Source organism: Erpetoichthys calabaricus, chromosome 7, assembly GCF_900747795.2.
Source record: "Erpetoichthys calabaricus chromosome 7, fErpCal1.3, whole genome shotgun sequence".
NCBI lineage: Eukaryota > Metazoa > Chordata > Cladistia > Polypteriformes > Polypteridae > Erpetoichthys > Erpetoichthys calabaricus.
The window spans coordinates 15,770,682-15,784,748 of record NC_041400.2 but is presented as its reverse complement, the minus strand read 5'-3'; the positions used below and the strand labels follow the sequence as shown (position 1 = coordinate 15,784,748).

Here is a 14,067-nt window from a genome sequence, read left to right as displayed (position 1 = left end):
ATGCTCCTTGGTTTGTCTTGGTAGAGTTCTATATTACTTTACTTTACCCTTTCATATTCTTTATTGTGTAGACTTTATCAGAATGCCTCACATCTCCTAGATCTACCACTCTTTAGAAGGTATTTGTGACAGATAGGGGGCGCTCTCGCTCCTTTGAACCCTCGGACAATACGTCAGACACCAGGTAAAAGTCCAAATGTTGACTTTATTAATATAAATACATGCACAAAGCACCCTCCCCTCCATAATACTCATATAAATCACCAATACTACACAATACACAATCCTCCACTCTCCCAAACGCGTTGCCACCCTGCCTCCCAACTCAGCTCGTCTGTCTGGGATTTCCCACAGTCCTTTATAGTCCATGTCCCGGAAGCGTTTCTGTCCCTCAGTCCATGTGACTTTCTATCACTTCCGGGTCAGGTAAAAACTTTTCTTCTTCATCCCGGAAGCACGTCATTTCTTCTGTCCATGTGTCTGGGACGTACTTCCGGGGTGCAAGGAAAATAGTCCTTACTCCTCCCTGCAGCGTCCTCTGGTGGCCCCCATGGTATCCAGCAGGGCTGTGAATAAACACTCCATTGTCCATAATTCCCTGCTGGCATTTGGGGCACTTCCATGCTACAGGGAGGGCTCCACCTGGAAGCCGGGGGGTATTGACCGGGATGAATGGACGGCCATATCCCACATATTGTACTTTATAACTTCTCAACACCTTCCCTTCTACATCTATAACCTCAGGCAATTACAACGAGTAAAAGACAAGCAGGAGCTAAGTTACAACTTTAAATAATGTATTATTGGTAATATTTGTAAAACAATATTGGCAACCATACAACCTGATAAATGCTAGCTGTGTAGTTTCAGGCGGCACACAGACTTGTAGTTACTTAAATGTCTCTAGTTAAGTCATTGTTTCTAGTCCGCTTTCTTCAGGACAGGTCGCAAGTCTGTCTCAATATGGCTGCCGAGTTGTGCTTTCTGTTTGTGTTCTTCGCTTCATGACCATGGTGTGAGAGAGCAAGAGACAGAAGGAGGGGTAAAGCGACCAAATTTATAGATTCTCTGTCCAAATCCTAAGGCCAATAGGGTGTTGTGGTACTGAATGGCCTCTGATTCAAATCCAGTTCCAAACAGCCATAATTCAGACCATTGGGGGCACATTTGTCAAATTCAAGCTTTCCAGTTAGGTGGCCTTCCTGCACTGCCCACACCCACATCCCGAGTCTGTCCTAAAGAGGTTGGGGTTGAATAGAAATGAAAGCATTGCTGTTCTCGTCAATGAAATCAAACACTAATATTACATTTGCTTTGTTTGATTTACAAATAACGATGTACACAATATTTATCAACTAATATTCAAAATATCACACCACAACACTCCTTCTTGACCACTCAGGTCTGCTGGTGAAAGGCATCAGCCTCTGCGTGGCATCAGATCTCAAATTGAGACACTTTTCATGTGTACCTCCTAGCTGGTGGAACAAGCTGCCCACCTCCATTTCAAGTCCTCCCTCAATGTGTTTTATTAGATTAGAGTTTAAGAAGTGCTTGAAGACTCTCTTGGTCTTTAAAGTTCTGTCTAACCGATTAGGGCTTTATTAGCTTTTTGTAGCCAATGAATTGTAACTCGCCTGCATTTTGTTTTGATCTCTTCACTTGTGATGATCAATTTTGCAACCTTGACTTGTAACGTTTCTTCCCCAGACTGATGTTTACTCAAATATGTTTGTTGAAGCGTCTGCCAAACAAATAAAAAATGTAAAAATCGCTGGAAAAGTCAAGGTCGTGTAATATGACAGAGCCTTAAGAGTTTTGCAATTGTACCCCTGGTCACAGCCAAGGTGAAGCTGAAGGTGATAATCTTTCAATTCTTAAAGTATGTTACAAGTGAATTAACTTAAAAGAGTGGCCAAAAAATATAAAATTATGAGGTTAGACAAAGTACTTAGACCCAGTATCTACTAATGATAACATGATATGGCCAAAATAATCATTCATTCATTTTACACCGCTTATCCGAAGCCAGATCTTAGACGTGAGACTCTGGCGTCTCTTTCCCCAGTCACAAATGCCAACTCATAGTGTGGGATCCTAAGGCATTCCCAGGCCATCTGGGAGATATAGTTCTCCCAGCAAGCCCAGGGTCTTTCCCAGGGTACTCTCCCAGCTGGTCATCCACGTAAAACCTCAACAGGGAGACATCTAGATGGTATCTGTATCAGATGTCCAGACCACCTTAATTGACTCCTCTCAATGTGGAGGGTCAGTGGCTCTACTCTGAGGATCTCTCACCCGATCACTAAGTGAGAGCCCACCTACCCTGAAGAGAAAGCTCATTTCACCCACGATCTCATCCCTTCAGTCATTACCCAAAGCTCATAACCATAGGTGAGGCTACGGACGTACATCGACTGCTAAATCGCGAGCTTCACTTTTTAACTCTGCTTCTTCTTCACCACTACAGATTGGTACAACATCCGCATAACTGCGCCCCAATCCGTCTGCCACTCTCACTATCCTTTTCCCTTTCACTTATGAACAAGACCTGGAGATATTTCAACTCCTTAACTCTCCTCCTACTTGAAGAGGACAGTCCACCCTTATCCTACTGATCAATATGTCCTCAGATTTGGAGGTGCTGCCACTTCACACTCAGTCACAAACTGTCCCAATACATGCTGGGGTTCACAGTTCGATGAAGCCAACAGGATCTCGTCATCTGCAAAAGCTGTGATGCGATTCTTAAGGCCACCGCCTTGATATCCCATCCATGAAAATCACAAACCACACAGGAGACCAAGCACAGCCCACACCCACTGGGAACACTGGTGATGCTTTTCTGAGTTTGCGGACACAGCTCTCACTGTGATTATACACGGGCTGAGTAGCCCTTCTTAAGTACCCCAAGCCCAACTGTTTATAATTAAAGATTACATTTAAAAATAAGGCTGGGTTTACCATTTGAACTGATCCTACTAAAAATGTAACTGGAAAAGTTTGGCTCAGAATTCGTAACACGGCACCAGAAATGTATTCTGAAAAATTTATCATTCTTAGGAGCATTTTGGATACCCAACGGGAAATTATATTTTTGGATGCACGTATTTCCTTTTGTATTTTCTTTGCAATTTTTCAAAATATGCACCTAAAATTGTTTAGCATATTCACAGAACAGAAATTCCAGAGTTTTCCCCTGGGAAATGTGAAGGGGTAAAAAAAAAAAAGCAGTGCTGAGAAATGGTGCACCTGCAATTGTGTGCTTTCCGGAGAGAACTGGATGATATTTAATAAAAATGGAAAAGACAGCCGCCAAGGGAAGCATTATATTTGGATTACTCACTTCCGACTCGGAGTATGATTTGATCCTTGAGTTCTCCTGTAGGGTTCTGGAAGCAGCTATACAGCCCATTCACACTTAAGTCCACCTGCTTCAGGGCAAGTCTGGGGCCATCATCCTCTCTTCTGTTCTCCACGTCAGTGCCGTTCACCTTCCACGTTACCGAGGCCTCGCTTCCCAGGGTGCCACACTGCATGGTCACGTCACTGCCAATTTTCTCATACTGGATCCTTGCGCCTGTGTGATAAAGAAAAGAGGAAGAAGAAAGTATTTCAACATTTAGATTTTTGGCTGTGGGCAGACATTTCAACAAAATCAATGCTGTGATATTGAGGATTGATGTAAACAGGGCAACACATCGGCTTCTCTTAGACTTGGCTGCTTATTGATTGTGTCGTGTTACATTAGGTCTATAACCGACAGGAATGAGGATTACATCTGACACATTTTCAGTCTTTGCAGAGCTCGGCTTTTTCAGAAAATAACCTGCATGTTGTTCCTGTTATTATTAAACAGAGTTTTCTTTTTATATTGATTGTTCACCAGACTTTCCTTTTAAGTCACAATGTCTACTCACTTGCCACTTAACTAAACGCTGAACAGCACTGTCAACATTATCCACCCAACCACATTCAAACATCTTTAATACAGTAAGAGTGCAAGGCAGGAACCAGAGTGCCAGGGCACATACACGCCTACACACCCTCACCCTTGGGACAAGCCAGGGTATCAAATGTAAAAACCCCAAAGGAAATGGGCAAAATTCACACGAGTAATATTTGGGTGGTCCATACTCAAAGCAGAGGTCCCCTGCATACAGCAGTGCTAACCAATCGACCACCAAGTGACATGCTTTAGCATTCAAATCATTCTTTAACAGTTCAATCTTTTTAATTTTTCACATGACACTGCACAACAAAATTTTTGAATAAGTTCAACTTCTGAAAAATTTTTGGTGATTATGAGAAACCCCTTCAAACAACCCCATTTCCTTTGGGGTTTTTAAACACAAATATAATTTCCAATTGGCTGTATCACGTAAGAATGTGAAGAAACAAGAAATTAACTTTTACCAAATTTAGTGTGTTTACTCGCTTAATGGTGCTGACATAATGCATTCATTCAATTGAGCTAAAAATGTTTTACTGCTGATTTTCATTTATACTCCGCATCTGCTGCTTCTCGTTTCCGTGGCCAACAATAGTTGGCAAGCATTGCCCTGACACTGCTTTTCAATGTTGCAATGTTCTTGTGGATATGGAGAGGTACAGTCTGAATTTCAGCCAGCCTGTTTTCCTAATTGTCGGGCACAGAAAGTCTAAGAGAACTTTTCAAGTTGATTTATTGTCCCATTTCACAGTACTTTTATTTAAATGCATATTTATTTATTTACTTCATTTATTCCAAAATATATCTCCATACAGAGACACAGGGAGAATGTGTCGATTATTTAAAGCCAGGATACCAGGTCCACGAGGCAGGAGCACAAAACCACTGCAATCCTGCCCACCTTCCCTTTAACAAGCCGAACGTAATTCTCCATTCATTTGTTGTCATACAAGCCCACGGAGTTTCCAGTAATATAATTTCCATTTATAATGCATTAAGAAAACGGTCTGTTTGCATTTTATGATGGAGAGAAACAACAATTTCAGACTAGACTCGCACGATTCTCTGCAGTATGTAATTAGCAGGAAAATTTACAGCGGCAGTATCAGAATATTGACATTTTAATGTCAGAACAAAAGAAGCCTTATTGCTTTTCAACTGTGGTGCTGCAATTACTGATAGCATTCATAAATTTTTCTTCAAATAGAAGGAGAATAAAATGAGTAATAGAGGCAACCAAGAAAATACAACTGAGACAATTATTGCATTCAAAGTTTGGCATACTTCGTATTTTGTTTGAAAATACATGCATTAATCCATTATAGTCTGCGATAAAATGTAGAATGGACTGTTTGACATTTGAGACCTTACACTACACTAAGTGGAAGGAGTTCATTTAAAAAGCAAATTTTATTCCAGTAACTTTAGAAGACACAAATAATTTAAATAAAAGTATGTCATATAGTTTAATAAATGTTTAGCTCAATAATTAAAAAAATGACAAAAGCCTCTATTTAAAAAATTAGAATGCACGCTCTACGCTGCAATAATACAATATAAAATTTCATTCGATCTAGTGCATAATGCATGCTATTATTTAAATATCACCATGTTAAAAAGAAAGTGCCATTCTTCTGACAAATTAGCAGGACGTGAATATCATAAATGTTTAATTCGGGCTTAATTAAGTAAATGGCATAATCTTGTCAGGAAAAAATGGCATTGCCAGTTGCTGGGCAGACCTCAGTTTTGAAGGGCAATCAATTACAGAAATGCCCCGCCACCTTTATTTCAAAGAATACAATGGGGTGACAAAGATTTATTTCATGTCGCCTTAACAGCAGCTAATCTGTAAATTATATGCAAAATTGATCATTTATAAACTTTTTATTTTTTTGGCTGCTCCTGTTAGGAGTCGCCACAGCGGATCATCTCGTTCCATATCTTTCTGTCCTCGTCATCTTGCTCTGTCACACCGATCACCTGCATGTCCTCTCTCACCACATCCATAAACCTTCTCTTAGGCCTTCCTCTGTTCCTCTTGCCTGGCAGCTCTATCTTTAGCACCCTTCTCTCATTATACCCAGCATCTCTCTTCTGCACAGGTCCAAACCAATGCAATCTCACCTCTCTGACTTTGTCTCCCAACCGTAAACTGACCCTCTACTGTCCTCATTTTGAATCCTGTATAGTATAGTGGACCAATATAAAATCAACAATTACATTTTCTTTTGCCTGCATATGTTTTTCTGCTGGCACGCTGGCTTACACTCCACATCCCAAAGATGCATCTATTAAGCTTTATTCGGACAGGATTAGTTTTACACCAGAAGGTGGGGTAAAGTAATTATTATCAGAGGACCTCTATAATTTTAGTCCCGTCTGACAGATAGATAGATAGATAGATAGATAGATAGATAGATAGATAGATAGATAGATAGATAGATAGATAGATAGATAGATAGATAGATAGATAGATAGATAGATAGATAGATCTATTTTATGATCAGAAAGATCAGCATAAATAATAAATTATTACTGAAATGTTATAAAATAGTTCGGGTAACTTGGTTCCTAGGGCACAAAGCCTGCTGACGCTCACGTCTGAATTTTTTAATTTTGTCCAAATTATTCTTCTTTACTCAAAAATACTTTATTAATCCCAAGGTGAAATTCACATACTCCAGCAGCAGCATACAGTGATCCCTCACTATATCAGGCTTCGTCTTTCGCGGCTTCACTCTATCGCGATTTTTTCTCATACACGCTTACGTCACTACGCGTGCGCTTTCTGAGAACTTTTATCTAAGCCCCACGATGGCTCCTAAACGTGCTGCTTTTTCTTTTTTTTTTTTTTTCTTTTTCTTTTTTATTATATTTTATTAATTTTTATTGTAATCATTCCATACAAACAGATCAATTTATAACCAAACAAATTAAAAACAAATCAAACCCCACCCCTGAGAAGGAGAGCTTAGCTAAAGGAGAATTGCTTAGGGCTTTTTAATAAGACAACATTAAGCAAAGGAAAGGGAGAAATAAATATATATGTAAATAAAAGATAGAGAAGGGAGTTAAATGCGGTAATAGTTATTTCTCTTATTCTAAAATAATATTGATCAGATCCTGCCAGGTTTTGAAAAAATTTTGTACAGATCCTCTAACTGAGAATTTGATTTTTTCCAATTTCAAATAATATAAAACATCGGTTTCCCACTGACTTATCAGAGGAGACTTAGGATTCTTCAAATTTAACAGAATGAGTCTGCGTGCCAAAAGTGTAGTGAATGCAGTCACCGTTTGCTTGTCCTTTTCCACTTCAAGTCCGTCTGGAAGAACACCGAACACAGCTGTTAGTGGATTAGGAGGGATTGTGACCCCAAGGCTGTCTGAAAGGCACTTAAAAATTTTTGTCCAAAATGATGTTAATTTGGTGCTGCTTTTTCTAAGCCTTCTGACAATGAAACTAAGCGCCGGAGGAAGATGCTTACCATCCAGGAGAAGGTGAAACTCTTGGATATGATCAAAGATGGCAATACCCTACAAAAGCCTCCTCACGCATATGAAAAGACAGCGCCAGCAACTGCCTATCAAGATGTTCTTCAGCCGCACACCCAGACACCCACTGCCTACTCCTAGTACTCCTTCAGCGGAAGAAGACAACGATGCATCTGCTGAAGATACTGCACCACCTTGTCACGCTTGGATCACAGATTTGCACAGAGACACAGGAGGTTGTAGAAAAAAAAGAACTTTATTCAAAGCACTGCAAACAAACATTTGTCTCTTTTCAAAAGTTTAAACGTGCTCCATGATAAGTAAGAGATGACAGTTCCGCCAGGAGCAGAGAATGTCTGAGAGAGAGAGAGAAACAAAACAACCAATTCCAAAGCTGAGAGGCGCTGCACAATACTTTTAAGTAAGCAGAGTACCACGTGAGAGGTTTATCGCGCGTTATAGCGCAAGTAAGAAGGGTAAGGAGCAATGTGAAGGTAGACTGTCAGCTGTTTCAGGGGTTTTCCCAGGGGCGTCTGTGTCCTCTGAGGGTGCGATCAGCGCTCCAGCTTACAACCTGAAGACTCTCCTACTGAGCTTGTGCCTTCATAGGTTAGTGGTTGTGTGTAAGAACTGTGTGTGTGTGTAATTAAATGTACAGTACAATAATAATAATATGATATTTGTAACATCTAATATGTCTTATTTTCTCTTATTTTGTCTCTTATATTGGGTAATACGAGTGTAATGGTGACTAAATGGTGTTATTTCATGTCTAGAGGGCTCTAATAATGTTAAAAAACGTATTTAGAAGGTCGTAAACAGGTTTTCTGTACTCTAACTGTGAAAATATTCGATTTATAAATAAAGAATCCTACTTCGCGAAAATTCATTTATCGCGGTAGAGTCTGGAACGGATTAACCGTGATAAATGAGGGTTCACTGTACTGATAAAAAAAAAATTAAATAAAAGAGTGATAAAAATGCAGATATAACAGACAATAACTTTGTATAATGTTAACGTTTACCCCCCCGAGTGGAATTGAAGAGTCGCATAGTGTGGCGGAGGAACAATCTCCTCAGTCTATCAGTGGAGCAGGACGGTGACAGCAGTCTGTCGCTGAAGCTGCTCCTCTGTCTGGAGATGATCCTGTTCAGTGGATGCGGTGGATTCTCCATGATTGACAGGAGTCTGCTCAGCGCCCATTGCTCTGCCACGGATGTCAAACTGTCCAGCTCCGTGCCTACAATAGAGCCAGCCTTCCTCACCAGTTTGTCCAGGCGTGAGGCGTCCTTGTTCTTTATGCACATTCACATCTCAGTCAAGATTACTGATCTTTTACATGCCAAAAAAAAAAGTATGGATAAAAAATAAACCCCAAGTTAAACTATTGACACCCAAATCAACATTACGTTATTCAAGCAATTCCGCATGAGACTAAAATCACACAGGTCCACTGGTATTAATTGGTTTGCACGGTGCCAGAAGTGGAAAACTAGAACTGCTGATACTCCTTGTTGTGCATGCTGAACAACAGGACAGGGAAAGGGGGGGGTAATCCCCATGAAGACCACAGGCTTGCTCAATTTATATTGAAAAGCAGGGGGATTAGAGTCCCTCTTGGAGATGCAAATGGACATATTGTTCTTATAAATAAAAGAGGCTAACGTAAACCCAATTGATAGTACCTACCAGTCCAAATCCATTAACTACCTGTCATAAGGCAAGAATGGGGAAATGCCGCTACTGGTTGCTGATGTGTACCGGCCCACTAAAAGCACTGATTTCACCACACTCCCGGGTGTAAAACTAATCCCGTCCGAATAGGATTTACAAATTACAGAGGTCCTTATGTAATAATTATTTTAGCCCACCTTCTGTTGTACAGCTAATCCAGTGTAAATAAGGCTTCAGGTGAATTAGAATCTCTTACGTAGGCGAGACATGAATTAATGTGCATGCTCCGTCTAGCTCTGCCAGGACAGGCTTCACCCTCACTTGATTATGTACTGTTTAATAACTGTTAGATCTGATGAAATTGTGAGGTAAAAATATAAACCTGGGTTGCAACATTCTGTCATTTCTGTCCTCACTGCCTCCCCATTTATTAACGTTTCAGTCAAGTCCAACCCGCTATATCCTAACACAGGCTTTAGAATTGTTGCAGGTAAATCCTTTCCACACATTTAAGATATTTTGAAAGGCTTATTTTAAAAATGCTGATTCCTTGTCTAGTCACCCACCATATATAACTTTACCCCAAGTATGTCAACAGATGCCACATAGCTATAAATACATGTAACAGTAAACTCACTCTATGATATATGGTCGGTCAGCGCAGATTTCTTCTTTGAGACGTCTGCGGAATATTTTGTTTGTCTGTCTGCTGTATCTTTAAACAGCACGGCTTACGCGGCCCATGCATCATCTTCCCTGTATGTGTAGCTTCTCAGATATTCATCTCTTTCAAATCTTTCACATTCTCTTATCTCAGAACAAGCAATGGCTTGTTAAACCTTTGGTCCTTACACATAATTTCCTGAAAGAAACCAAACTGAATTTATTGGCCTCAGACACTCAAACGCTACACAAAAAAAAAAACAGAAAAAGTGAAAATGGAAAAGACATTTGTCTGAGTCAGCAGCTTGTAAGATCTGCCTCGTTAACAACTTTTGACTCATTTAGCTCATTAAGGGAGGTGTGAAGGTGATGTGGCATTTCCTATAGATGTGACAAAGCATACAAGATCTCAGTTCCTAATAATAATTACAAGGTATTTGCTAAATAGTAGCCAGCATTGGCAATCCCTTCATCCTCACACAAAGTGTGTGATGTCTTAAACTGACATCAATCAACATACGAGGGGGGCCCAAAAATTCTAAGAATTGTTAAAAGTTGTCACGCATGCACGTCTGAGGATCACCATCCAAGCTCTTCCCAGGTATGTAGTACCACCTTGGCCCGAGAGGGGGCGCTGCCGTTAACAGTCTTGTCATTTTCTTCCTTCACAGCCCAGAGAAAACACCCAGTAAAGGCAATTAACCCCGACCCTTACAGTCACAGGGCTTTAAAATGGAGGCATCTTTGACCCAGGAGACTATCCTGAGTGAGAGCCTCATTACGAGAGTGTGTGTGTCTTACCGGCAGAAGCCTGACAATCGAGGCCACTTTGTTACATGACAGCTGCTATGATGTTATTTCACACCATTGTGCGTTCTTTTTGTTTAAAAAGAACAGTTACTAAATGGGGAGGACCGTGTTGGCACCCCATTTGGGTTTTGGTTTATCGACCCTTCTTCCCTCGACCATCACAAAGTTTACAATTAAACTTGCGGCAATTCTCTTTTAGTCATTTTCAAAACGTCTCATTGAGATGCAATTCACTTGTCCCAGCATTTTTTCCATTCCTGGAAACATTCACCGTGTCTAGAGCTCCATGCGTTTTCTTCTGGATTTTTTTCATGAAATTGTCCATTCCTGGAAATATTTCTTGTACTTATCCTATGTCACCATGTCTAGAGCTCCGTGTGTTTTCTCCTGGATTTTTTCCATGAAATCATCCATTCCTGGAAATATTTCTTATACTCATCCTATGTCACCATTTTTAGAAATCCATGCGTTTTCTCCTGGATTTTTTCCATGAGATTATCCATTCCTAGAAATATTTCATATACTTATCCTATGTCACCATGTCTAGAGCTCCATGCGTTTTCTCCTGGATTTTTTCCATGAAATCACCTATTCCTGGAAATATTTCTTATACTCATCCTATGTCACCATGTCTAGAACTCCATGCATTTTCTGCTGGATTTTTTCCATGAAATTGTCCATTCCTGGAAATATTTCATGTATTTGTCCTATGTCACCATGTCTAGAGCTCCATGTGTTTTCTCCTGCATTTTTTCCATGAAATTGTCTATTCCTGGAAACATTTCATGTACTCATTCTATGTCACCATGTCTAGTGCTCCATGTGTTTTCTCCTGGATTTTTTCCATGAAATCATCCATTCCTGGAAATATTTCTTATACTCATCCTATGTCACCATGTTTAGAAATCCATGCGTTTTCTCCTGGATTTTTTCCATGAAATTGTCCATTCCTGGAAATATTTCATGTACTCATCTTATGTCACCATAACTAAAGCTCCATGCATTTTCTCCTGCATTTTTTCGATGAAATCGTCTATTCCTGGAAATATTTCATGTACTCATCCTATGTCACCATGTCTAGAACTCCATGCATTTTCTTATGGATTTTTTCCATGAAATCGTCAATTTTAATTTTGCGAATAAAAAGTAGTCACAGGGAATATAATATGATGAATATAGGGGGAACGAAACAACAGCAGCATTGTTTTTTGGTCAGATCTCTGATTGGCAACGCAGCGTGTGCAGGTGCATTGTCATAGTGCAGAATCCAAGTTTGGGTGCACCTCTGCTCAGGTCACTTTTTTTTCCTGATGCTTCCAATAGACAAATCAGCAGTGCAACGTATTAATAGTTTACTGGGTTGATTATTTTTTGCAAATGATGTTGTAAGGCATTAATGGCTGTCGACAGAATTGGCGTGTTGCACAGTAGATCTCATGAAAACAGTGTCTTTAGTTCAAATTCAATTTTTTTCTCTGTTTGTGTTTTCCACTGTGCACTCCCCCAACATCCCCAATGACACATGGATTAGGTCATTAGAAGATTCTAAATTGGACCTGTGTGAGTGTGCAGATGAGAGGATCATCTGTTGGACTTCATGCTTTCCAGTGCTCTAGCTCCCTGAATTGAACTGCTGGAAAGGATGGACTGTCCTGAGGACAACTCTCTATCTGGTTAGGCCGCTGTAATGGAAGCATCACAGGAGTGGAAGTACAACCTGCCTGGCATGATCCTAAATTCCTTTGTCAGTCAGGATGACAGATTAATAGATGGGCTGGGGGAGGTTAGACATTGAGTACAATTCATTCACAAGCATGAGAGGTGACAGTATTCTTATGACTTGCTCCTAACATGGCTACCTGTGAACTGTAGTGAGGAAGGGTGATTCTGTCAGGGTTTTTGGGTGTTCCCAGGGGCTGCCATGGAAAGAGAATCTTCTTGTTTCATGCATCTTCCATATGGACTTGAAATGATTCTGACATGCAATATTCATGGCACCGACAGTAACCCAGGGTCCAACATAAAAGGAACCTCTCAGCCTCATACAGGCAAGTCAGATTCGGGAGGCAGTAGACAACACTCGTCAAGGAGGAGTGGAAGGAGATGGAAAAGAATTACTGCTATAGCATGGCAGTGTGTTAGACTGACTCAAAGACTGGAAAGGCGTCTTTGTCTTATGAATACAGTGATCCCTCGCTATATCGCGCTTCGCCTTTCGCGGCTTCACTCTATCTCGGATTTTATATGTAAGCATATTTAAATATATATCGCGGATTTTTTGCTGGTTCGCGGATTTCTGCGGACAATGGGTCTTTTAATTTCTGGTACATGCTTCCTCAGTTGGTTTGCCCAGTTGATTTCATACAAGGGACGCTATTGGCAGATGGCTGAGAAACTACCCAGCTTACTTTTCTCTCTCTCTCTCTCTCTCTCTCTCTCTCTCTCTTGTGCTGACTTTCTCTGATCCTGACGTAGGGGGATTGAGCAGGGGGGCTGTTCGCACACCTAGACGATACGGACGCTCGTCTAAAAATGCTGAAAGATTATCTTCACGTTGGCTACCTTCTGTGCAGCTGCTTCGTGAAGTGACATGCTGCACGGTGCTTCACATACTTAAAAGCACGAAGGGCACGTATTGATTTTTTTATCTGTCTCTCTCTATCTCTCTCTCTGTCTGCTCCTGACAGAGGGGGTGTGAGCTGCCGCCTTCAACAGCTTTGTGCCTCGGTGCTTCGCATACTTAAAAGCCAAACAGCCCTATTGATTTGTTTGCTCCTTTGAAGAAGAAGATATGTTTGCATTCTTTTAATTGTGAGACTGAACTGTCATCTTTGTCTTGTCATGGAGCACAGTTTAAACTTTTGAAAAAGAGACAAATGTTTGTTTGCAGTGTTTGAATAACGTTCCTGTCTCTCTACAACCTCCTGTGTTTCTGCGCAAATCTGTGACCCAAGCATGACAATATAAAAATAACCATATAAACATATGGTTTCTACTTCGCGGATTTTCTTATTTCGCGGGTGGCTCTGGAACGCAACCCCCGCGATGGAGGAGGGATTACTGTATCTATATTTTAAACTGGAACTGTGTGCTGCAGAGTTTTGTCTGGTGTTCGGGTTTTGGTGGTGTCCCTTAGTGTTCAGAACTGGCAGAGTCGGCAGGATTTTCCTGGCTGTGCAATTACAGGAATCTGCAAAGTAAATTTGTTTTGGCCAAACACCCAGAACAACAAATCACTGACATAAAACAGGGCCAAAACCACTTTAGAGATGAGCAAAAAATCAGTCCAGAAAATACGGGTGGTACATATCCTTTATGGAATTTTTAGTTAGTATATAATTTTTTACAATTTACAGCATATACTTAAATGAAGTTGTAACAATTGTCACACTTGTGCACTTGGGAGACAGTTTATGGGCTCAAATAGGTGCAGTTACCCACCGAACCGGGGGTTGGCGCTGCCCTTTAA

The 14,067-nt window shown here is 40.6% G+C and overlaps 1 protein-coding gene across 1 annotated transcript in view; it reads right to left on the bottom strand.

Annotated features, from left to right (window-relative positions):
• cntfr (ciliary neurotrophic factor receptor) overlaps positions 1 to 14,067 on the bottom strand; it is a 766,412-nt gene that overhangs the window by 292,844 nt on the left and 459,501 nt on the right. Inside the window, exon 5 of the mRNA XM_028805014.2 lies at positions 3,347 to 3,580. Within this exon, the coding sequence (XP_028660847.1) occupies positions 3,347 to 3,580 (234 nt within the window). The remainder of the gene's footprint in view (positions 1 to 3,346; positions 3,581 to 14,067) is intronic.